At 36.1% G+C, this 25,490-nt stretch overlaps 1 protein-coding gene across 1 annotated transcript; it reads left to right on the top strand.

The window, feature by feature from the left end:
- Positions 1 to 17,850: 17,850 nt before the first annotated feature.
- On the top strand, positions 17,851 to 18,988 carry LOC136218686 (transcription factor MYB30-like). The gene is made up of 3 exons (XM_066005736.1): positions 17,851 to 18,026; positions 18,105 to 18,234; positions 18,458 to 18,988. The coding sequence occupies exons 1-3, from the start codon at positions 17,894 to 17,896 to the stop codon at positions 18,954 to 18,956; spliced, it is 762 nt and encodes a 253-aa protein (XP_065861808.1). The 5' UTR covers positions 17,851 to 17,893; the 3' UTR covers positions 18,957 to 18,988.
- The last annotated feature ends 6,502 nt before the right edge of the window (positions 18,989 to 25,490 follow it).

Consider the following 25,490-nt stretch of genomic DNA (forward strand, 5'->3'; position numbering starts at 1 on the left):
AATGGGTCCTCGTCGATCAGCATGCTTTCCTTCTTTTTTGGGAATTGGAGTATCCCGCGGTTAATCCTATCCTGCACGGCATTTCTAAAACCAAAACATGCTTGAGTGTTGTGGCTCCAGTTGTCGTGATACTTACAGTAGTTTCGTCCGTGTATTTCTTCTTTGGATGGGATCACATGTCTGGGAGGCAAGGTGATGAACTGCTCCTTTAGCAGGTAGTCGAAGATCTCTTCCGTCTTCGAGACGTCAAACGTATATTGGGTGGTTGGGATCCTTTTAACTACCTCTGGTGCTTTGGGATTTTTTACCAACACGGGACATGTTCGAGAACCGGTGTTCGTTAAGTCGGCAATGGCTACCTCATGCGTTTGTACCTCCCCTTGGTAGCTTCCCACAGAGTTCTTCTTGCGTCGATGATCTTCCCTCATCAACTCCTCGTACTCTGAAACCTTGGCCACCAACTCGTAGTAGTCGCGGAAATCTATCCCCTGAAATTTCTTCCGGTTTTCGAATTCCAACCCACCTTGGGCAATCTTCACGAACTCGACCTCGAGGATGTTGATTCGACAACGATGTCGCATCTTTTTGAATCGGTTGATAAAATTTTCAACCGATTCTCCATGTCGTTGCGTCATTCGGGACAGCTCCGCAACACAGATCTCGGGCTCCGTTCGATAGAACTGGTTGTGGAACAGTCTTTCCATTTGTTCCCATCCATGAATGGATCCGGATGGTAAGGCGGTGTACCAAGAGAAAGCTGGTCCCGTTAGTGAACCTGGGAATAGCCGCAAGCGTAACATGTCGAAGTTTGTGTCCATGCTCAAACCGCTGCACTGAAAGGTGAAGCGTTCCACGTGCTCCACAGTGGATTGCCCTTCTTCTCCTGAAAATAAAGCGAAATCGGGTACTCTAAAATTGTGGGGTAAAGGGTATAGCTGATCATAGTGCCGTGGATAGGGTTTTTGGAACTCGGGTCGGTATACTTCCCTCACGGCTGGCCCATAGATCTCTTGGACGATGTTTCTTATGCGTTGGGCCTCTCCCAAGTTGTTGGTGGGCTCCATGCGTGTGTGCGTCGTCCGTTGTGGGTGAAAGTTGGTTTGTCTCACATTGCCCCCCGCATTACAAGCATGGCTTTCCTCGTAATGTTCGGCATGGTTACTAGGTCCGGTATGAGATCTAAACTGTTGTTGAGGTGGCGGGACTTGAATGGGTTCTGGGCTGATCCTGTCACCGCGCTCATTGAACCTAAGATTCTCTTCTCGAGCTGGTGGTGGGGTATACCTTTCCCCAGCTCCTGATGTCGGTGTTTTCTTCCCACCGTCTACCGGTCCTTGAGATGTCGACCTTTGTGTGAACAGTTTGGCGCACTTTTCCGGGATTTTGCTGATCTCTCCGGTTAAATCAACGATCCTTTCCTCGAGAGCCGGTCCCTTGTTGGAATTGTTCACCGCCTCGTTGTTGGCTTGCATTGCCTTGCACATATCCTCATAACTTTCTCTCATGGATTGCGAAAATCCATGTAGAAATTGGTTGATCTGCTTCTCTAGTTTTGCTAAAAATGGTGCCATGTCGAATATGGGTGGGCCTTGAGGTGGTTGTTGGTTTGCACATTCGCTATTGTTCACGGTCTCAGCCGCACAACCTTCAGGCATGCCGGGTTCGTTGCTCTGATCCCGGTTCTGATTTTGACTCTCTTCGGAGTCCGATGGGATGGGATCTTTCCCCGTGTTCTTCCTATGAGGCATTCTCCGTGAGTACTTATGGGTGAAAATTATGAAATTATGTTAGTAATCTAGTGCTGAAAAAGAAAGAACAAGGAAATAAATAAATGCTTATTAATGGAATAAAAGCAAGGCATGAAAAACAAGTGGTTTAAAAACTGACTGAAAAAAGAAACGAGTTTTAAATTTTTGGCAAAGCTTAAATAAAAAGTCCCACTGGGCGTGCCAAAAATTGTTAGCGTTAGCTAATAAATTTTGGTAAAGTGGAAGTGGGATAACGAGTGTGAAGAGAAAAAATGTGTGCGATGGGTATTCAATTTTTGGTGAAGCCTAAAGAATAGGTCCCACTGGGCGTGCCAAAAATTGTTAGCGATATTTTGCGAATATGCTAATTTCAACCTTGTCACGTGTGGTTAGGGTGCGGGCGTGCCAGAGAAGATTACTTCTCAATTGAAATGGTTAAGTTTATGGAGTTTGCGCGCCAAAACTTGAATTCTAAACGAAACGATTGGCGAGGGATGCAAGGATTGAAAAAGTCCCTCTTGGGTCTCTACCGCCGTTATAGAAACTTTGCTAGATAAATTGTTTTATTTAAGCTAATGCGGGTAAATTGAAGACGAGAAAATAAAGGAATTTAAAGTGCGAAATTGACACGAAATTTGGTGAAAATCGGTATTTTATTGATGTAAATCAAGGTTTGAATACATGTGTTTGAGGTAAGCGTAAAATTAAAAATTGAATTACAATTGAAGAACTTCTATACTAAACATATAGCTAATTCAATTGAAATGGAAGAACAAATCAAATACAAGGAATTGAAATGCAATTAAAATAAATTGGAATTCAACAACAAACTCGGAGCCACAATTGATGTTGAATTTTGGTGTCGGCTGGAAGTTCTTGGAGAGCTGCAACCGGTCGGGCCCGTACGGTATATGATCTTGGCAATAGCAAAACGTTGGTAGGCGAATGGGGCAGATTTAGACTTTGACTTTGGGGAGCTTGGTTGGAGTGTTTAAGAACACGGAATTGGGCAAGTAAATAGTGTAAATTGAACTTCGGGAGGTTAGGAACAACCTTCTATAAGGGATCGAAGGCTAAAACGGATTCTAAATGGACGGAATCTGGCTTTGAAAACAACTAGTCGAATCTGGGAAATTCTGGGCAGAATAGCTAAAATGATTTGGGGTGTAAAGATCAGCTTGTAGATATAGTTTCTGTACACGGAATTGGGAAAGTAAATACAGTAGATCGAACTTCAGAACGTTAGGAACAACTTTGTCGAAGGGATCGAAGGCAAAAAATAACGTTAAATGGACAGAATTGGGCTTTGAAAAAGGGTGGACGAATCTGGAAAATTACTTTAGAAAGGAGATTCTAATTGAAAATTTGAGCAGAGTAACGACTTAAAAACACTAATATGATTTGAGAAACTCGAAAAAAGGGGTTTAGAACTTGAATTAAAGCTAAAGGAAGCTAAATGAGGGATTAAAACTAAGAAAAAACGAAGAACGAAAGAAAGAACTTTGAAGAACTTTAAGAACTAGGAGTTAAGAACTAAAGAACATTGGAAGGGACCTTAGGAAGGGGGTTTTGTTGTGTGTTGAGTGTGTGTTTTAGTGTAGGGGAGGGGGTCTATTTATAGTTTTTTTTAAGTGGCGTTTTGGTAATTAGTTAGTGGTATTAGGGTATTTTGGTCTTTTCATCATCAACTAACTCAACTAACTCCAACTAACTTAACTTCCTCAACTGCCGTTGACTGTTTCCGGAAGAGACGATACGCCCCGCGTATGTCCTACTACGCCCTGCGTGTTGTGGCTCCTGGGCCTTGTGCGTTTCATTGATGATTTTTACGCGTAGCGTTTCTGGTGCCACGTCCCGCGTAAAGGAGTACGCCCTGTGTATTGACGGATACGCCTTGCGTATCCGTGCTTCTGATCTTGGAACACTCTGCGGATGCGTCTTACCCATGACGTATTGGCAAGTACGTCCCGCGTAAAGTGAAGGACGCGCTGCGTCTTTGAGTTTCTGACGTTTGATTTCTCCGGACGTCTTGTTTACGCGCTGCGTATGGAGGACGCGCCCCGCGTAGTGCCGGACTTTCTCATGGGTTGAAGGTTAGTTTACACGTGTATTATTTTCTAGAAAATATAAACTATATCCTAAAAACATAACCCAAGCATTTTATATACATAAAAATAATTATTTTATTTTTGGGCCAACAATTATATATAGTATATCGGGCCGGGCCGGGCCGGCCCGATGTAAAATTCGTTAAGCCCAAGTCCGCCCAGTTTTTGGCGGGCTTATACGGGCTTGGGCCGGGCTCACCGGCCCATACCCAGTCTAGTTGTCACAAGTTTAAGTTCGGGAGGTCAGTTGCAGTTTTGGGACAACTGGAAGGGGTTGAGAAGATATTAAGCCTTAAAGAAATATAGCCAACAAAATTGACTTTGACTAGATAGCATGCACGGACATCTCTACCTCCAATCATTTCAAACGAAATAGGGGCTTGGAGTTTTATTGTTCAATCTTCACTCTTTAATCACTGGCTTAACTGAATCTATTAATTCAAAAAAAAAAAATGTTTATAAAATGTCCAATATTTACACAATTTTATAGCATATATTGGATATATTTTACAATATTAAACCCATCCTTTCTTTTAAAAGAGAAACCCACCATTTTTATAAAATAAATTTCATAATAATATTCATTTCCATTTTTTAAAAATTCTGTGCTACTCAATAGACTCGACTTGACATCAAATATTTATACGTGTTCTCTCTCATGAAATTAGGGGAAAAGATTAGATTTTGAACTTGGTATTCTAATGTCTGTTGGTTGACATATTATTACTATTAGTTGTTAGTTGATAGATGGCAGATATTAGTTGATTTTTCTGTTAAAAACATTTTTTTTTAATTTTTACTTAACACTTTTTGTTTTCTATTTAAAAATAAAAGGTAAAAAAGAATTTCCAAAAATGGAAACAAATAGATATTATCCTCCTCTCAATTTATTGATAAATTGGCATACAGTTTAAATTAAGTTTTGTTTAAGTCAAAGCTTATATTAATAATATTTGACAAAGCATTTTGGAGTTTGGAGTATGAGCATTAAAGCAAGCAGCAGCCATGTGATTAGTCAAAATTTAACTAGCAATTCATAATATGATGGCTCAAAAAAAAAAAAAACATCTGAGGATTGAAAAACAAAATGGTTTCCCTTTAATTATATAGGCAAAAAAATAAAAACATAATTAAGCCCCTCAACTTTACCTATTTTAAAGATCAAGCCCATGATCAATTATTTTTCCACACTAAGCCTTTGATCGTTGGTTTTGTTACGAATCATGCTGTTATTTTACTTTTCCGTCGAGTTTGGACTGCATAAATTGTTTGCGATTCAACTTTTGACATGGACAAGTAAAGAATTTATAGAAATTAATTTCCAATATATTCTTCCAAACTCGGTCTTCTTCTCTCCAATTTTGCGATTTTTAATATCAGAATTGTCAAATCGATCTTCTCTCCTAACACCAAAATTTATTTTTAGCAGGTTCTTCCAAACTCGATTTTTCCAGCTTAGAAAAACTTACTGGAAATCAATTTCTGTAATTTCTTTTTACTTTTTACTCTTTCATCAAAAAACTTTTTTTTGTCTACATGGAAGTAAAAATATCCACGTTAGCAGGCTGAATCTCTTAACGGCGCTTGTTGTCGAAATTCAATCGAAAAGTTAAATAAGGATTGAATCCATAACCAAATCAATGATCAAGAGTTTATTGTCGAAAAATAATTGATTAGGAGCTTGATCTTGTTCAGGAAGCTTATTATGTTTTTTACCAATTATATATATTGTAGATGATGGAAAAATGGAAACACGTGGCTTGATGATTTTTTTTTTTTGAAAAAAAATAATTGTTTTATTCATAGAAAAAATATACATATTCATACATAGTAATTAAAAAATTACGAAGTATATTAGAGGAGTTTGAATCTACATTTTCAATATCATAAATCGTGATAAAGTAATAGTAGACATTGCTTGAAATTATTTTGGGAACAGCGGTGGGAACAAACTCCGCCCAAATTTTTTTTTTTTCGGGAATGACTTCATATCTTTCAATGAATCACCTCTATATGATTATAGACATGATTCATCTATTTTTTCATAAGAGAAAACATGATATCACTAATATAGAAAGACAAACATAACCACGAATACAGAGAGAAAGATTATGACTAGATATTGAAGAAAAAAAACTTTAAATAAAAGAAACTATCAAATTTAACATAGTATATCGATAAAAAAAAAAGGTTCATTTAACAGATAAAAAAATAAAGTAAAGAAATCGTGTATCTTTCTGTTAAATACCGAAAAAACCTTCGAAATCCAGATGAAGAATTTAAGAGTTTTCTTATCTACAACAAACTTTTAATTGTACTTCATAAAAGAATAAATTATAGGATTAAGGTGTAAAAATATCTCTAACGTTTTAGGTCAGGAGCAATTTCACCCTTGACGTCTAAAATGGTGCAATTTTACCCTAACGTTGGTAGCCAAGAATAATTTTACCCCTAACGTTGGTAATTTGGGTCAATTTTTGACACTATTATAAAATATAAATATTTTTGTTTCTTATTCTACACCAAATGCATATCAATTCGTTCTTAAAAAAAAAAGATTTCATGTTTTTTATAATTTAATAATAGAATTGGAGATTAATATTTATAAATTTGGTGAATTTTTTGAATTTTTTTGTCTAATTCGTACAAAAGACATTTTATTTTTGTATTTTTTATTTTTTTTCACATCCCAATATATGTTTGTGATTTGTTAGTGATAAAATGACGCACGTGTGAAGTATAGATGAGATCGAGAAGACAATTTGATGAATTATTTCTCAAATTGACCCAAATTATCAACGTTATGGATAAAATTGTTCTTGGCTACTAACGTTAGGGGGTAAAATTACACCATTTTAGACGTTAGGGATAAAATTGTTCCTGATCTAAAATGTTAGGGGTACTTTTACCCCTTAACCCTAAATTATATTATAAGAATTGAATGACAACTTGCTAATATTCTTGATAATATGTTTTACAAAATCGTCAACTTTAATACTTTCTTTTTAATGTAGTCGTGCTTTTGACCATGTTTATGATTTTTTAAATTGACACTATGTTTCCTGTGTAATTAAATTTAAAAATGATAAGATAATACAAATTGCTTGACAAATTAAATTAAAGGAAAATTAGATGTACCAAAATCGATAAGAAAATTAATGAAATAATAAAGTACACTGAATTTCTCTATTTATGTCTCAATCAATTAAACATAATATTGTTACCCAAAAAAAAATTAAACATAATATTATAAGATTTATTAGGATGATAAACCCTAGTTCCGAAGTGAAACTGAGAATAAGAATAATTTCATGTGTATATGTATATATATGAACTTATTACAATGTATTAATAAGTTTGTGTTCTTATAACTGGAGGTGTGAAGGGGAACTGGAGAGGGAAGCGGATATCGACTTTGTATGCACCTCCTTCATACGAGGTGTATTGAGGGACCTTGATCATGACAAACCATTTCAGTTGGTCTCCATTCACAGGACCTACATAGCAGTAAGCATGAATTAGCAAAAATAGAAAAGGAAGAACAATGCACAACTTCTGGGTGAGTAAGATACCTGAAATATTGAGAAGGCACTTGGGTGACTCCTGTCGGAGTTGGGCCAACTCCAACTCAACGCGGTTATGGAGGCATCAAATATCAGACATCATCGTGCATGTTTAGGGTATTTACTGGTTTATGGACTTGAAGAATGTGGTAAAAGTTTTATATTTATATTGTTGCTGGGTAAGTGAAAGGTCTAGGAAGGAGAAAGGGTAAATGGATTTAGGGTTATTGAAGATGATCTGTACGTAATTAATGAAATGCTTTTGGTTTTGCAGATATCAAGATACCAATATGCCAACTATTATTGCAAATACCAATATGTCAATTTCTCATATATCTCCTTAACGTTTTTAATTATTATGATGTCATGCAATGACCATATAGGTGATTGTAATAATAAATAAGTTGTCATCGTAACACGTGTAATATGATATGACAGCTTACATATAGGCTTATGTCATGTGACATGCCTTCACATGACAGAATTCAACCGTCGTCCAAAGGTCCATCAGACGACAGCGAGTTCCGTGACAGTTTTATTTCTTGCGGGAATACGGTTTTGAACCATCGTCCGAAGGACTTTTTGGTGTAGTGCACTCTCATATCTTCCAAACAAACATAAGATAAGTTATCTCGTTTTTTTATCCCTATCTCTACTCATATATCCAATTTTACAAACATTCTACAAGGATATAACGTTTCTTTTTCAGAACCAAATCAAATAAATAGAGTCATTTATTTTCTTTCTTTTTGTTTCTCTTTTTTAGTTTTTTTCCGTTACTCATGCGCCAACCAAATACGTGGGTAATTCTTAAAAAGTAGAAGGATTTCAACAAGCAACACGTCCTAGTTGCCAATCCTAGTTTCCTTATTTTTCGTTTAATCTTTTTTCTTTACTCCAATTTTGGTTTCTACATTTATTTATGGGGTAAATTACATCCATGGCCACTGAATTTTATTCATTTTAACATTATAGTTACTGAACTTCAATTCTTAACGGTATGGCCATTTAACTTTACACTTTTTAACACCAGTCGCCACTCACAGCTTCAAAATGATCGTTAACGGCCTCAAAATAAAAATTCGAAGAGTTAATGATATTCTAAGAAATTTTAATTCTTGAAAATTTCGTTTTGAGGTCATTTAGGTGTTGTTTGGTTACAAGAGAGAGTAAATTTTTAGAGAGATAAAGCTCAAAAAAATGTGATTTTGGAAAATAAAAAAGTGGTTTTATGGTAAATATCGTTTTGAACAACTTTAATTTTTGAATATTTTCATTTTGAGACTGTTAACGGTCATTTTGAAGAGTTGGTTAAAGTTGAATGACCACTGATATTAAAAAAATGTAAAGTTCAGTAGATATATCGTTAAGAATTAAAGTTCAGTGGCCATAATATTAAAGGATAAATAATTATAAGGTCCCTGTGTTTTTACGTAATACACTAGTTAGTCCCTGTATTTTTAGAAATAATTATATAGTCCCTCAGTTTTTATTTTCATCAACTCTTTAGTCCTTATATTTGAGTGAATGGTCAAATTAAACTAAATAAAGTTTAAAATACCAAAATTACCCTTTACTATATGTTTTAATAATAAAATATCCATTTTTCCTATTTTATATTTTTTTCATCATAATAATAATATCTCCAATATTAGTATTGTTTATTAATTTTCATATAATTATAGATTTTAATTTGTAGTGTAGAACTTATTCATTAAAAAAATGAATGATAAATATTGTAAAAATTATTAAAATTGGAGTAGAACAATATAAAATTATAAAAGTGATTTTTTTAAAAGAATAAGAAATATAATTTTCTTTTTATAATTAATATACACAAGTATAAGAATTTCGGTATATATATAATACACGAACTTCATTAAAACTATTTTGATTAAATTTGAAAACTAGAAGATAAGTTATTTTATTTGTATAATTAGGGGCAATTTTGTACTTTCATATATAAAATAAATAAAGGGATTAAAGAATTGATTAAAGTAAAATCTAAGAACCTTATAATAATAGGATGGACCTATTAGTGAATTAAGTAAAAATATAAAGACCTTATAGTTATTTACTCATTTTAAAATGGGTAATGTTGAGTGATTATAAGTGTAATTTACCCTTTATCTATGAGTTGGCAATAGTATTATTAACATGATTCTATATTTGACTTTTTTGAACAAAAAAAATTTCTTCGCTTTACTAACTAAGTCAACAAATATGAACTTACCTTTTTCCTTTTTATTGTAATGTGAACTCTCCTTAATAATAATAATAAAAAAAAAAAACAAAATCTGAATTTATTTTTAATTTCCTATATTCAAATTACCACTTCCCAATAGTTTAACAAGTCAATTTAAATAAATACTGCTCCGTCCATTCTAGTAAATTTAGTTTTTTTTCCACAAATATAAATATAAAATATTTTAGTTTTTCTTTAATTTTTTCATCAAGTATTTTGAATATTTCAAAATTTATTCTCCAATCATAATATTAGAGATAACTTTTTTATTAACCAATGTAAATTTATTAATTTAATTCTATATTAATTGTATTTCTTAAATGGCATGAAATATCCTAAAATAACTTGATGAAAATAATACAATTTAAAAGAGCCAACTTATCCCTTATATACAAAATAATACAATTTAAATTTCACCGTTTACCAAATAATACAATTGAAGTCATCAATAACAAAAATTGACATAACAAATTAACGTGTTGTTAACTCATCTACACTTAAGCGTCACATATGTCAATTCCAATATCACTTTCATCTTTCACCATTACAAATTGGCAAACGTTATTATGACGTGTCAATTTATGTAGTGAAGGTTGTAATTGTACCGTTTGATAAATATTATATAAATGTTAGGGTAAATAATTATAAAGTCCTTGTGTTTTTACCTAATACACTATTTAGTCCCTCTATTTTTAAAAATAATTATATAGTCCTCCAGTTTTTAATATTTAATGTTAGTTTAAAAATATTATATTAAAAAATAAAGAAATAAATAATTAAAATTTAAGAAAAAAAAATAATACATTTTTTCAAATACATCAATTTCGGAGTATATGTAGTTCAAAAATTTCATTAAAATATTTAAATTAATTTTGACACTAAAAGATATATATATATATATATATATATATATATATATATATATATATATATATATATATATATATATAACTAGGGGTAATTTTGAACTTTCATTTACGAAAACAAATAGAAGGACTAAAGAATTGATTAAGATAAAACTTAAGGACCTTATAATTATATGATGAGTTTACTAATGTGTTAAGTAAAAATATAAGGACCTTATAATTATTTACAGATGAAATTTATAATTTTGTACATTGTAACTAAATTGGCTCTTTCCCAATGACTTTGAGATTATTTTAGTTATTTATCTCTGCTATTATTGTAAGGTATAATATATTGCATGAAATTATGCAGATAGAGTATTCACGAAAATATCCGTATCTTCGCTTATAGGGTATTCATGAAAGTGCTCAATCTAAAAGGGACAGTGGATGGTGGAAGGGGCTGGGCTCCAGCCTCCTGGCACTATGCTAACTCCGTTCTAGTGTTCGGTATCACCATGAGAGTGTTAGGTCCATATTATATATATATATTAGAGGTTGAGCATTGGCGATGAACCAACCATTAGATGTTGGTGTATCTTATGTAGCTTCACCAAAGCACTTGACACTATAGCTGATGCATACTCACTCAATAATATGTTATTTTTGTCATTCTCATGCACATGGAAAAGGACTATTAACCTATTTACCATCTTGCAAACCAATATCACTACACATCACCTTATCTTTCTTATATACGCTGTTAGAAAAAATCACATTTGTAACCAAAATAATTATGGTTATTCGTAACCAATATCTAGCCCGTTACAACTAGCCTTTTTTTTTTGAATGAAAGAATAATTTTAATTAATAAAGAATCAATCTAATGCCAACAGGCTTACAACTGAAGGGGGAATAATGTTCGTTCTTGTCAAAAAAAGGGAAGAGAAACCTAGTCTAGCTGCTTCGTCTGCCACACGGTTAGCTGTACGCTTGACAAAGTTAAATTCACAGAGAGGAATAGATTCGGAGATTGAACGACAATCCTCGAGAACTAAACCTGTATATGAGTTATCCTCCACCTGCTCATGACTTAACGCTTGAATTATGACTTGCGCGTCCCCCTCTATACAAACTGTATGGTCTCCACGATCCTTAATCCAGGTGAGGGCTTCTCTACATGAGATCGCTTCCGCAAGCATGGGAGAGAACTGTCCTTGAAAAGATCCAAATCTGATGGCGATAAACTGGTTCTGAGCGTTTCTGATAACAGCCCCAAACCCCATATGATTGCCATTCGGGTGAACTGCAGCGTCGAAGTTGAGTTTTAACCCAACGTCAGGAGGTTTCCAAACCTCCTTTTGATTACCCGTTGATTCTCTTGAGTCAGCTGCTGATAACGCCTGGGCATCATTCCATGCCGCGAGAATTGCAGTAGCCCGATCTCCCATCAGTTCCGGCGCCAGAAATTTACCATTCCAAAGCCACTGATTCCTGCAGTACCAGAGGAACCACACGAAGACGGCGCATTTGCCTGCAACACCAGGTGAGTGATTATTTAACAGTTCTTCCCACCACTGTGTAAAATTCGAGATCTCAGACTGCCTAAGATGAGCCAAATTGGAGTTGTTCCATGCTGTAATAACCACCGGACAGGAAAGTAGGATATGAGATAGATTCTCGTCGGAATTCGAACAAAAGGGGCATTGAAGATCGACATCCACTCGACGGGTAAAAAGAGAAACCTTTGTTGGGATGATATTCCAGGATGCGCGCCACAAGAAGTTCTTTACCTTAGGGGGACAAGTCATAAGCCAAAGCTTACTCCAATGTGCCTTGCACACCGCCTCTGACGGGCTCGGGTAGACCTCCATCAAAGAGTAATAAGCTGTTTTGACACTGTAAGTACCTTTCTTCTCCCTCCTCCAACTCCATTGGTCTTTCTTTTCAAAAGAAGATAGGGGAATTTGTAGGATACAATCCTTATCCTCGGGTGTGAAAAATTCGTCAAGCATTTCCAACCTCCAACTTCCATTGTTGATAAACTGATCGACTGTCCACTCATTATCAATTTGAAAAGATGGTAGTTCAGGAATTCCCCTGGCGGAAGGAATCCATTTGTCTGACCATACACGCGTTTCTTTCCCGTTACCTATTCTTTTTGTGATTCCGTTGTTAATTAACCGTTGTGCCTGGTGCACACTTGCCCAAATCGCACTCGGGTTCGAACCTAATTCAGCCTCGCGAAAATCTATCCTTGGGAAGTAACGAGATTTGTACAGACGACTCAGGAGGGAATCCGGATTAGTAAGGAATTTCCAGGCCTGCTTGCCTAAAAAAGCCACATCGAACTCATGAAATCTTCGGAAATTCAGACCCCCCATTCTCGTCTTTGACACAAGTACCTCCACGTCTTCCACTTTACTCCTCGTCCCCACCAGTAAGAGTTTAAGAGCACTTCCATTTTTGAGCAGATGGTTTTAGGTAGAAGAAAAACCTGTAAGATATACGACGGTATTGATTGTGCCACTGCTTTGATGATAAATTCCTTCCCTCCCTGTGATAACTTCTTGCCATTCCAACCCCTGATTCTTTTCTGAAGTCTGTCTATTACATAACTGAATGTGGAGGTTCTGTTTCGTCCCACGGTTGCGGGAAGACCGAGATACATGTCGCTGTTATCCGCTTGCTGAACCTGGATGCAGTTAGCAATTAATTGACGTCGATCAGGAGGAACTTTAGTGCTGAAATTAATTTTGGATTTTGAGAAGTTAATTCTTTGTCCTGACGCCTTTTCATAACGAGCAAAAATCTCTTTGATTGCTTCACATTCGGCAAGGGAAGCTTTAAAGAAAAAGTAACTATCGTCGGCGAATAAGAGGTGGGATATTGGCGGCGCACCCCTGCAAATTCGAACCCCGTGAACCGAACCTCTTTCCTCCACTTGTTTAAGCATGGCTGTCAGACCTTCGATGCAGATAATGAACAAGTATGGTGATAGGGGGTCCCCCTGACGGAGCCTTCTTGGTTTGAAAACTGGGAATTCTGCATTCTTATTCATAATTTGATATTCTACCGATGTGACACAGCTCATAATTAACTCAATGAAGGTATCCGGGAAGTTCATACGCACCATGATGGCTTTCAGAAAATTCCATTTCACCCTGTCGTAAGCTTTTGACATATCAACTTTCAAGGCCGCATAACCTTGCTGCCCCCCTCTTCCGAGTTTAAGTGCATGGCCCACCTCGTAGGCGATCATTATGTTATCAGTGATGGCACGCTTGGGGATGAAAGCACTTTGAGCTGACGAGGTGAGAGAGTTTAATATCTTCTTTAATCTGTTCGCAATCGCCTTCGTCATAATTTTTATCAAGACATTACATAGTGCGATGGGATGAAGATCTGAGATATTGTCTGGTGAGCGTTTCTTGGGAATAAGAACCAAATGTGTTCTATTTAGAGAGGAAGGAATTGAACATGTATTAAGACAAGCAACGTAATAGTTAGAGATATCAGTACCCATTGTTTGTCAGTTCTGTTGAAAGAATCCCGGGTTGAGACCGTCAGGACCCGGGGATTTGTTGGGCTGCATAATAAAGACGGACTGCTTAATATCATCAACAGTAAAAGGCCGTGACAGTTGGATATTCTGATCCGCCGACAACCGCATTTGAACCGCTTCAAGGCAATCAAGCCCTTCACTTCCTTGCGACCTAAAAAGGTTGGTGAACTAAACCTGGATGGCGTCGGCCAGACCTGTCGTCCATGAACAGCGAGTGCCAGATTCGTTTGCTAGTGAATTAAAATCATTTTTCCTCCGTCGGGATTTAACTGACGAGTGAAAAAAGCGAGAGTTCTTGTCCCCCTCACGTAACCATTGGACTTTCGCCCTTTGTTTCCAATAAACCTCCTGTTCGAACCTTACTTTCTCAAGCTCTTGACTTACCAAATTGATCGTCGTTATATCTGCTGAGCCTCGAAGGTCTTCAAGTTTATGCTGTAGCATTTTGGCTCTCCCTCAGAATCTTAATCTGAATCGGTTGCCCCATGTCTGTATTTGATTTATGCACTCGGCTAATCTGTCCGTGAAATTTGCCCCTCGGTTATCCTTCCAACTGTTTTTAATAAGTTGCTGACAATCTTCCTCTAGACCCCAAGCGTTTTCATAGCAGAACTGAGCTGGTTGAGAATGTGCGTGTTCGCCCATTTTCAAAATGAGGGCCGAGTGATCAGATTGGGTAGTAATCACGTTCAAGATCAATGCTGAATCGAATCTGTCCATCCACACTTGGTTAGCAAGCCCTCGGTCGAGTTTTTCCTCTAGGGGGGTTGTCCCTGACGTCTCCTCATCCACGTAAACTGGTATCCTTGCATGGGAATCTCAGTAAGGTTACAGTGATCAAAAGTATCATTGAAACCTTGTAAAAGGATGTTTGGCTGTTTTCGACCCCCACATTTTTCAAAGGAATATAGTATATCATTGAAGTCGCCTAGCACCACCCAAGCTAGATCCAATATTCTATAAAGGTCCTTTAGGCATTGCCAAGACTGAGCCCTCCTTCCTCTTTCCGGAAATCCATAAAAGCATGTAAGTCTCCAATCCTCAGTGTGAGGTTTAGAGATTTTAACATCAATGAAATTAGGACCATACTTCAACAAGTTCACTGTTATCTCCTGTTTCCAAAGCAATGCTACTCCTCCACCTCGACTCGGAACCGAAAAATGTCTGTCCAAAGCCAAGCTATTTTGTAGGTTTTCAATTGAACTGTTTCCCACCATCGTTTCCATCAGGAAAACAATATCGGGTTTATGGGTCTGGATGAGCTCTTTGAGCTCTCTGACTGTCTCGAGGTTACCCACTCATCGGCAGTTCCAGCTGAGGCAGATCATAGCTTCCGGCTAACCCCGACTGTGGGATCTGCCGATATCTCTATTTCCTTAGTAGTGAGTTCCTCCGATTTCTCTTCCAACACTGAGCTTCTCTTGCGTTTAGTGTCAGACCAAGTTTGCAGTTCATCCTCTCCGCGAAGAGTGTTGTCTATGTCCTCCTGTGCTTTTAGTTGGAGTGCTAACTGTTGCTGAGCATCTGTAGGCTGAATTACCGTATTGGCTAATGTTGGTGTCTGTTTTAGCCAAGGTGAGGTGTTCAGACTGAAGCGACGTGGGACTGCCCTAAGAAACGGACCATACAGGGTCGGGGTATCTAGATCATTGATAGCTCTGTAAGTTGCACAGTCTCTGTCTGAATGACCGATCATCCCACAGAAAAAACAGAAGTGCGGAAGACATTCGAATTTGAAATTGACCCAAATCCATTGAGAGAGGGACGTTCCTAGCTTCATACGACGCTTTAGAGGTTTATTGACGTCCATGAGGACCTGAACTCTGAGGTAGCCTACAAAATTCTCGTTGTAATCCCTAGGATCTGTCTTGAGTACTGTACCAATATAGTTGCCGCACGAGGTGGCTATCCTCTCCGATCGTGCGCCTTCCGGTAGGTTGTGAAGTTGAACCCAGAAGGTGGCTTCGTTAAGGCTGATTGTGTAGATATCTTCTAGTGAGGACACACGCTTGATGATAAGTAGTTTGTTTTCAAACGACCAGGGCCCTCCATTCAGAACAACATTAACATCGAATAGGTGATTAAATTGAAACAAGAACCTGTTGTCGTTTAAATTAACGATCGAGACTCCGCCAGCGGGTCGCCATAGCTTTGACAGGGTTACTTTCATCCCTTCCGAGTTGATTGGTTTATCGGTAATAAAACGGCCGATGCAACTCCACCTGATGTCATAGGCCGGTACTGGTTCGCGGTCTGGGATTACTACGGGCGCTATTTCTTCTTCTTTCAGCATAATGTTTAAGCAACCTTTGGTGATATTTTCCATTATGTTGATCGAAAGAAAAACTGATAAGGCAAGAGGGGTAGAGCTTTGCTGAGAGGATGGTGGTTGTTTGTGGAGAGGGCGGGATATAGTAGCTGCAGGGGAGAGGTGATCTGAGAACAGGCGGTACCTTGAACCCTAAGTTAGGGTAGAAAACTCAAAACCCTAGGAGCGAGGTATCGGGAGCTTTCTTCTTTTCCTCTATAAATTCAATTCTTCAACTCTAAAATACTTTAGTTCCTTGCCCGTTACAACTAGCTTAAGCATGTTACAATAACTAATCTATTGTAACGGGTTTTTTCACCATCCGTTACTTTTAATCCTTAGATTATACTTTTTGTTATTTGAAATAACAAAAAAAAAAAACTAAAGACTAAAAGCACAAATAATATATTGATATAACAAAGCTTGGGATTGAGAAACACATTTCACTCAGAATTGATCTTATAGTCTTTTTCTCCACGAATCGTTTCATGATCTTTTTTATGAGACAGATATGTGTGATCATAGACAAAACTCTTGTGTTTTTCATGATAAAACGCATATAAGGAGACAAATGACTACCACCCATGAAAGAAGAAAAAACAAAAAAAAAATGCAAATAAAGAAGAAACTATCAAATCTATGATAGTAGATCAATCAAAAAATATATTCAATAAAAAAAAAAAGCAAAACTAATCAAAGGAAGGGAAGCGATTTATCTTTCAGCTAAAAGTCACAAAGAAAACCCTAAAATATGGATGAAGAATACGAAAGTTTCTTGACGGCTAGGTTAAATATTTTAGATGTAGTTGACGTTTATAACGCCCAATGTAACTGTCAACAATTGTCAGATTACTTGAAAAAAAAAACAACTTTTAGCCCTTTCATACACTATATATATACACTTTTGGTACTGAATCGTATCGGCTTGCATTTATAATTTTATCGTAATGAAACCATGTTTTTATCTCCAATTTGAAAACGAGTTCTTTGACCAGCTTGACTAAGTAAAAAACTTTAATTAATACTAATTGTAATTAATTTACATAAAATATTTCTAAACCTTTTTATATATGTACACAACTGGAAAATATAAAAAATAATAGTAAACCAAGTCTTTTGTTTGTTTTTTAAAATGCCAATGGTAATATTTAATTGTACCAAATGATTTATGGCTGTTTCAAATAAGTATAGGTCAGCCTTCATTTGCTTACTTCATAATCCAATAACTATTTGTACTTCTCTCTCATGTATGTGTGTTTAGTTGAGAAGATAAAGTAATTAAAAAAATGGTTAACTAAATCTAATCTTGGTTCTTGTGTGAAAGTAAGTATCCTTCCTTCCTAGAAATTGCTATATCTCATAAAATAAGTACTTATTAAGGAACCTCTTTTTGGTGTTGGACTTTTCCTAATATAGAGCACATCCTTCTTGGCAGTATAAATAGGCAGTCAGCCCACCAAATGTAAAACAAGATACTTATAACTTATTAAGGAGAGTTTGAGGAGTTGAAAATGGGGAGAGCTCCTTGCTGTGAAAAGATGGGATTAAAGAAAGGGCCATGGACTTCTCAAGAAGACAACATTTTGATTTCTCATATTCAAAAACATGGCCATACCAATTGGCGTGCTCTTCCTAAACAAGCTGGTCAGTAATACTATCTTTCTTTTTCATTCCAATTCCAACAAACTATATATGTTTTGATTATTGGATCTTTATATATAGGTTTATTGAGATGTGGAAAGAGCTGCAGACTCAGATGGATAAACTACTTAAAACCAGACATTAAGAGAGGAAACTTCACTCTCCAAGAAGAGGATACCATCTTCAATTTACATCAAATCCTTGGAAATAGGTACCTATACATTATGGATTCTTTCTACTTAGGAGCCTATAAATTACTTTGAGCAAGTACTAATAAGATATTTCAAACATTCATAAGACTAAATCAGATTATTTGGTTAAATAAAAGTTAAGGAATGTGAGTATAGAAGTCCAATTAAGGAAATTTCATGCATAAAAATAATTAATTATTCTTAGAGTCAAGAGAAATACTTATATAATTAATGAATATCCAGATGGTCAGCAATAGCAGCGAAATTACCAGGAAGGACAGACAACGAGATAAAGAATGTGTGGCACACCCACTTGAAGAAAAAGCTAAAAAGAAAGCAAGAATCCAATAATCAACATGTGGATGTGGTACCACAAAATTCCCAATCAGAAAGTCAGAATTCCCAAAATTCAGCAATTCCTGAAAGTCCAAGTTATGCACCATCTTCTAGTAGCAGTAGTAGTGGCATCTCTACAATAACAGAAACAGACAATAACCACATAATAATCAAACATGAAGATATTAATTCCTGGGAGATGGATGACATTTTTGGGTCGGAATCTGAAATAATGGAGAGTAGTATTAGCAGTAGCAGTTTAGGAATAGATCTAGAATTGGGAAGGAATATTTTGGAATCGGGTACAGAAATTAATGATGATGTTGATTTTTGGTATGATCTTTTTGTCAAATCTGGAGGTGTAGAAGAATTTGGGAATTCATTTGTTAAATTTGAGGAATTATAACAAGCCAAGAAAGAGGATATGTTATTAGGCGATGTTAATGCGTCAGTGCTTAGAATGGTGATTAGTTAACTTAGAGATTACATTCAAATAAATGTAAGGAAATGCACATATAAGTTGATTCATATGTTTAGTTGATGCTTGGAATTGTATCATGTTCCATTTCATTATAATAATAATCAATGTTACTATCAAAAAATAATAATAATAATAATAATAATAATAATAATCAATGTTATCAGAACCGGACCGGACATCAAACCAGATTGGTGACTTGGTCGAACCGGATGACGTAATAAATAAATAAATAAATAATATTTATATATATTAAATATATATAATTAATTTAAAATTATTTTTAGGGAAAAGTACAAAAATAAACCTTGTGGTTTGGCCCATTTTCGAACTACACCCATGTGGTTTAAAAGTTTGCAAAGTGGTACCATGTACTTCATTCCGTTAGCAAACATAGGCATTTCCGTCTAACAGTGTTAAAAATGATGAGGTGGCAGTCAAAGTCAAAAAGTAAGAAGGATATTTTTGTCATTTCATTTATTTTCTATTTTCTATTTTATTATAATTTTAGAATTTTTAAATTTATCCAATCCCCACCCTACGCGTCATCTCTCCTCTTTCTCCCAGCTCTCTCCTATCCATCGTCGACTACCTTGCGTTCCTCCATGGTCTTCTTCTGCTGCTTGCATTGTCAAAATAACGACCAGGATTTGCAACACTCTCCTACATAATTTAACCCAACAAAATGAATTAACAGGCTCCACTCTCCTACAGAATTCGACCCCCAAACGACAACCGGAGAAGAAACCGGAGGTGAAGAAACCACCACCTAAAGAGGTATAATACTGATAAAAAAATTAATTTAAATTTGTTGGATGGAAGATTAAGATTTAATTAAAGTGATTCAACTAATTTGGATTTAATTAATCGACGCAGATAGACGAGGCAAAGAAAGAAGTCGGCGACGGCGATGGCGACGGAGGAGGCAAGAAAAAGAACGATGATAAGAAAGTAGACAGAGGAGGAGAGGAAAAGAAGGATGATAGTAAAGAAGGCGCCGAAGCCGGCGAGAAAAAGAGTGATGGTAAAAACAAAAACTCAAGCCGGAGCAGGAGCAGGAGAGAAAAAGAATAAGAAAAAGAATAAGAAAGGCGATGAAAGAGGAGAAGAAGCAAAGGTGAAGAACGAAGAAGCTCCAGCTCCAGTTCCAGATCCGGCGACGGCGATGGCAGCTAGTGGTCACGGTGATGCTATGGTGGGGATGGGATAAATTTAAAAATTCTAAAATTATAATAAAATAGAAAATAGAAAATAAATGAAATGATAAAAATATCCTTCTTACTTTTTGACTTTGACTGCCACCTCATCATTTTTAACACTGTTAGACGGAAATGCCTATGTTTGCTAACGGAATGAAGTACATGGTACTACTTTGCAAACTTTTAAACCACGGGGGTGCAGTTCGAAAATGGGTCAAACTACAAGGTTTATTTTTGTACTTTTCCCTTATTTTTATAAATTATATATATCCAAAACAAATTATAAACAACTTTTGGTTTGTTATTTTTTGTCAACTTGAGACTTAAATATATAACGGATAAATAGAATTTAGAATAACTTGAAATATGTAAATGTATTCTAGGACATGCGATCTTTTTAACGGTATATTATAAACTCAAAACGAACAAGTGATGAATGAGAAATTGACGCTTAAAGTGAACCACTTGAAATGTTTTCGGAGAAACTAAAAATAAACTAAACATTCTTATCCCACATAGGAAAGAAATCAAAATATTAATTAGTTTATAAGTAAATGGCTTTCACAAGCCTTTAAGTAATTACTAGGGGAAAGGCTCTCTCACGCGCAGGGGTGCAGTCGATCCACCATCGAGTTAGGGGCGCACCTGCACGACGTGGGCGATGCGAAATAAAACTGGGTCAAATAGGATATTCATTTACATATTTAGACCAATTATCCAACGCATTATATATATAACAAATTAGAAATTTCCTACTCTTAGTTTGCGAACTTGGCACTCCGTTTTTAATTATCGACTCATATATACATAAAATCTTTCTTCTTGCAAACTTGGCACTCTTTTTTTTTAGTATTATGTAGGCTTTTCTCAGGATAATACTTCCTGCATATTATTTTACTTTGCATTTTCGCAAACTGCGAAGCTTGCAAAGAGAAATACTGCTTCGCAGAATGAGTTTTACTTCGCAATTTTCACAAACAGCGAAGAAAATTCATGTACTGAATTAGTATATACTTTCACAGTTTTTGCTCAGGCTTCGCAGTTTGGAGAAAATGCGAAGTGACATATTTTGTTATTTGACTAAATATACATAAAAAAACATAACATTATCAAAATTTACAACAAGATTGTAACAATAATTCAAACTTTAAACCCCAACAATGGAGTGCTTCCAGAACATTTGGGAGGAAGTTCAGAAGCAAAAGGAACTAAAACATTTGATCTTCACTTTCTTCATCACACCCAAATCACCTCTCAATGTAATTGATGTCTTTGTATTCAAGCTAAACAGATACTTGAATTCGATGCCTTTGTGAACATTCACAAAAATGAGTAGAAAAATAATGAAAGAAACGTTTCGCAGAAAGCGAAACTGTGAAGTCTATGAAGAGAAATACAACCTAAAATTGATGATTTTGTTTCGCATATTGCGAAACTACGAAGTCTGCGAAGAGAAATACAACCTGAAAAGGATGATTTTTCTTCGCATATCAAAACTGCGAAGTCTGCGAAGTCATTTCTGGAGAAAATAATACTTCAGATGATGATTTTGCTTCGCATGCTTCGTAAAATGTGAAGCAAACTCATTCTGCGAAGTTATTTTCTGAAGAAAATACTACTTTAGATGATGATTTTCTTTCGCAGGCTTCGCAAAATGTGAAGCTAATTTGTTCTGCGAAGCCAATTTCTGAAAAGAGAGGAAAATGATCGCAGAAATATAGTAGATACTTACCTTCTTCCCGTATTTTTTCATTGAAATCAATAATAAACATATGATAAACGCAAAAGAACGTTGAATAACGATGCCTTCGATTCGCACAAGAAAAAAGAGAGGAAGAAGAAAGGGGAAGATAAAGAAAGAGAGAAGACATGTACAAAAAAAACATATAAATATACTAAAATATTACCTATCTCTATTTATTAATAATCATCATTTTCCATAACATTCGTTAAATTACACCACTCCTTATACTTTGAAAAATTAAAATGACAAAAAGATTACTTAATACTAAACTCGTTGATAGAGCTATGATAAGAAAAATTTACATGAAAAATTTAAAGTGTCAAATAATATTCTCTCTCTAACAAATAAGGGAAAAGTACAAAAATAAACCTTGTGGTTTGGCCCATTTTCGAACTGCACCCCTGTGGTTTAAAAATTTGCAAAGTGGTACCATGTACTTCATTCCGTTAGCAAACACATACCAAATTGACTAACGGTGTTAAAAGTCAAAGGGGAAAGGGTTAATTTGATCATTATATTTATTTATTTTATAAATTAATCCCCTTTATTATCTAATTATCACAAAAAAAACCCAAAATATAAAATAAAAATCAAATATACTCTCTTCTCCATCTTTCTTTATTTTATTTTTTCTTCTTTTTTTCTCTCCTCTCTCTTAATTTCTCTCTCTAAATATCATAAAAATTATTGATCAACACATTGAATTTTAAACATATTACCTTTACTGTAAGGAATAAGGATGGAAACATTTACTAAACCTCAAAAGCTTTAACTGACATGACAAAATAAAATTGAAAAATTGTATTTTTTATGGTTTACTATAATATCTGCATACATGTTATTGTAGTTTGGTTGGATCTGATTTTATTGTTCCCGAAATAGCAATTTTTGCAAATCTGGGAAGTTTGTGCATGTAATTATCTCAACCCCAACTCCATCTCTATCGAAGAGATCTTTCTCTCTAACTGTCTGTATTATACAAAAGAGAGAAAGAAGGTGGAATCTTTCTCTCTCTACTTTCCTCTCCTCCTTTTCTCAATCCCCTTCTCCATAAGCATTCTCTCTCTACACTCTCCCTCTCTCTCTAAACTCTGAACTTCATCAATGGCTGCAGAAGTTAAAAATGAACCAAAACCAGAACCTACAGGCCTGGGAATCTAACCCAAGTAAGGATCCTTTTCACAGAGCAATCATGAGGATTGAAATTTGGGACCCATGGCCTCAAAGCCAACACATGGTTGGAAATAATATACGGTCCACCATTCACCACCATGTTGAAATCCTCAGCACTTGTAAACTTGATTACATAGTAATCATTTTCAAGGTCTATAATGGTAATTTTTCTTTTCTTTCCCCATTGTGCCCGAATCCTCTGAGCAAAGTAATTGAATCCAATCCTCTTACCAAGGACCGTGACTATCAAGGCTAATTTCCACTTTGATCTGAGAAATCGCTTATCCTCAGAAGACAGACGGATCACCGGGCAAAGCGGGTCATCAAGCTCTCCATCTTCAGCATTAGAATCGGATAAAAACTCCTCTGAGTCATCCTCAAAAGAGAACTCCTCCAGCATAGGCTCCTCTTCAATAACCCCTAACACCTTATCTCTCCAAGATGTTCTCCCTATCTCATTATCCACATTAGAATTATTCACCAAATTAATCAGTTTAGGATTATTTATTGAATTAATTTGATTACTAGAATCCGGATTAGAATTATGTTTAAAAGAGTTTAGGTCCATAGCCCCTTGAGACAACGTAGAAGTCTTCGGGACCCCATTCATCTCACCAACCACTCTCACCACACCACCCGAGTGCACTCCCGGCTTCCCGCCCTTCTGACCCGATCCTTCCCCAAACAACCGGATCTCAGAATCCACCTCCCACCACTCTCGTGGTTTTACCGATATCTCATCGCCACCGCACCCCGGGACAGACTTCGCACTCCGATCTGAAGCCTCAACAAGGGGCGGCCGACCACCAACAGTGGTGCCCTCCGCCGTCACCTGAACTTCCTTAATCCTCTCCCGGCCACGCACAGAAACAATCTCCCCTCCGCCATATTATGAATTAAAAAATGTAATGAGTAATTAATTAATTAATTATTAATTAAAAAAACACGCTTGTAATAATTAATATCAATTGAAAATAGTACATCTGTGGATATTGCATATACAGATCATAAATTGGTCGAAAAGTGGACCTATTCAGAGAACTTTGAGAATGGTGTGTTTTAAAAAATTAAGTGTTTGAAAACTGAGATTAATATTGGCTAAATTGATCTTTTATGGTTTTTTATTGTAAAATATAATGTAATGAAATAATTAGAATGAATAAGGTATATTTTGTAGTTTGAAATGAAAATTTACTTAGATTTTAAACACTTTTTAAAAAATATTAGTGTTAAAAGGATTAAACGAGAATTTTACTCTTTACAGAGCTTTTTAATTATGCTACCCTTGAAAAAGTAAATATACATAGAACAAAGAGAAAGCATGCTTGAGGTTGGAGATAGAGGCACGCCTTTCAAACTGACGTGCCTAATCTGACATGTGTATTACAATACTAGATGCGGCCAGTGGGACGCCAGGCGTGCATCTACTCTCTCTCTCAAACCCCTATTTATTCCCTATTTTTGTAACAGTAGAAAGTACACTCACAAATTTGACAACAAACTAACTTTGTGAACAAGCTCTACAACAGTTATTTACTTCCAATATTCTATAAACCCACACAAATTTGCCTTTTCTTCTTTCTTTCCGCTCATGTCAGCTACCGTTTCGCCTTCTTGAATCAATCAATCACTGCTTCTTTTCCTTTACTGGGTGTTGACCGTCTTATTCCTTTTGCGTGATAGCATTGACCCATTAACCCTCAATGATAATTTCCTTTTTCTATGTGCTGCGATTCTTTTCTTCTTGGAGTATCTGATCATTGTGACCACCATAGAAATTATCTCACTGCTTCTTCCTTTGTTGGGTGATAAGCTTTTCCTGTGATTGCCGCCTGCCACCATGGCTCCTCCAGGGCTGGAGGCCTCTTTTTCAATTGCGCACATGTTCTCTCGCTCCGCCTTCCTCAAATACTCCGTCTGCCAGCAACCTACGAAGCCTCCGTTGGGTATTCTTGGTCTGACTTCTGTCGCGCCTCAAATCCCTAATTCTGGGCGTAAATTATATGCAGCAACACTCTCCGGCGTGGTGGCTTCATCATCGGTTCCGTGCTTCGTTCAACCTCAAATCTCCGATGAGGGTGGATTTAGGGCAATTAAAATTCAATAGGCTATTTACAATGAGCAGCTTGCTTTTTGCAAACACTCTGTAATTGGGCGTGTTACTCTCTCCAAAGGGGAACCCCCTTGGAAACATCATGCTCTTAAAGGTAAACTCAATTCGCTTTAGGGCCTTAGTATGGATTAGAAGCTAATTTCACTTGGTAGGGTTTTTTATTACATTCTTCTTCCAACGACAGAAGCCTTACAGACTGTTTGGAGTCAAGGGGCAGTCGTCCTTAAGCCAGG

The sequence above is a fragment of the Euphorbia lathyris genome, chromosome 2 (genome assembly GCF_963576675.1).
Source record: "Euphorbia lathyris chromosome 2, ddEupLath1.1, whole genome shotgun sequence".
In the NCBI taxonomy this organism is placed as follows: Eukaryota; Viridiplantae; Streptophyta; class Magnoliopsida; order Malpighiales; family Euphorbiaceae; genus Euphorbia; species Euphorbia lathyris.

Bases quoted from the DNA above. Each gene is read 5' to 3' on its own strand.
- LOC136218686 (XM_066005736.1), top strand. From the start codon at position 17,894: ATGGGGAGAGCTCCTTGCTGTGAAAAGATGGGATTAAAGAAAGGGCCA. The intron at 18,027-18,104 runs GTCAGTAATACT...CTTTATATATAG, and splicing joins TGCTCTTCCTAAACAAGCTG to GTTTATTGAGATGTGGAAAG. The intron at 18,235-18,457 runs GTACCTATACAT...ATGAATATCCAG, and splicing joins CATCAAATCCTTGGAAATAG to ATGGTCAGCAATAGCAGCGA.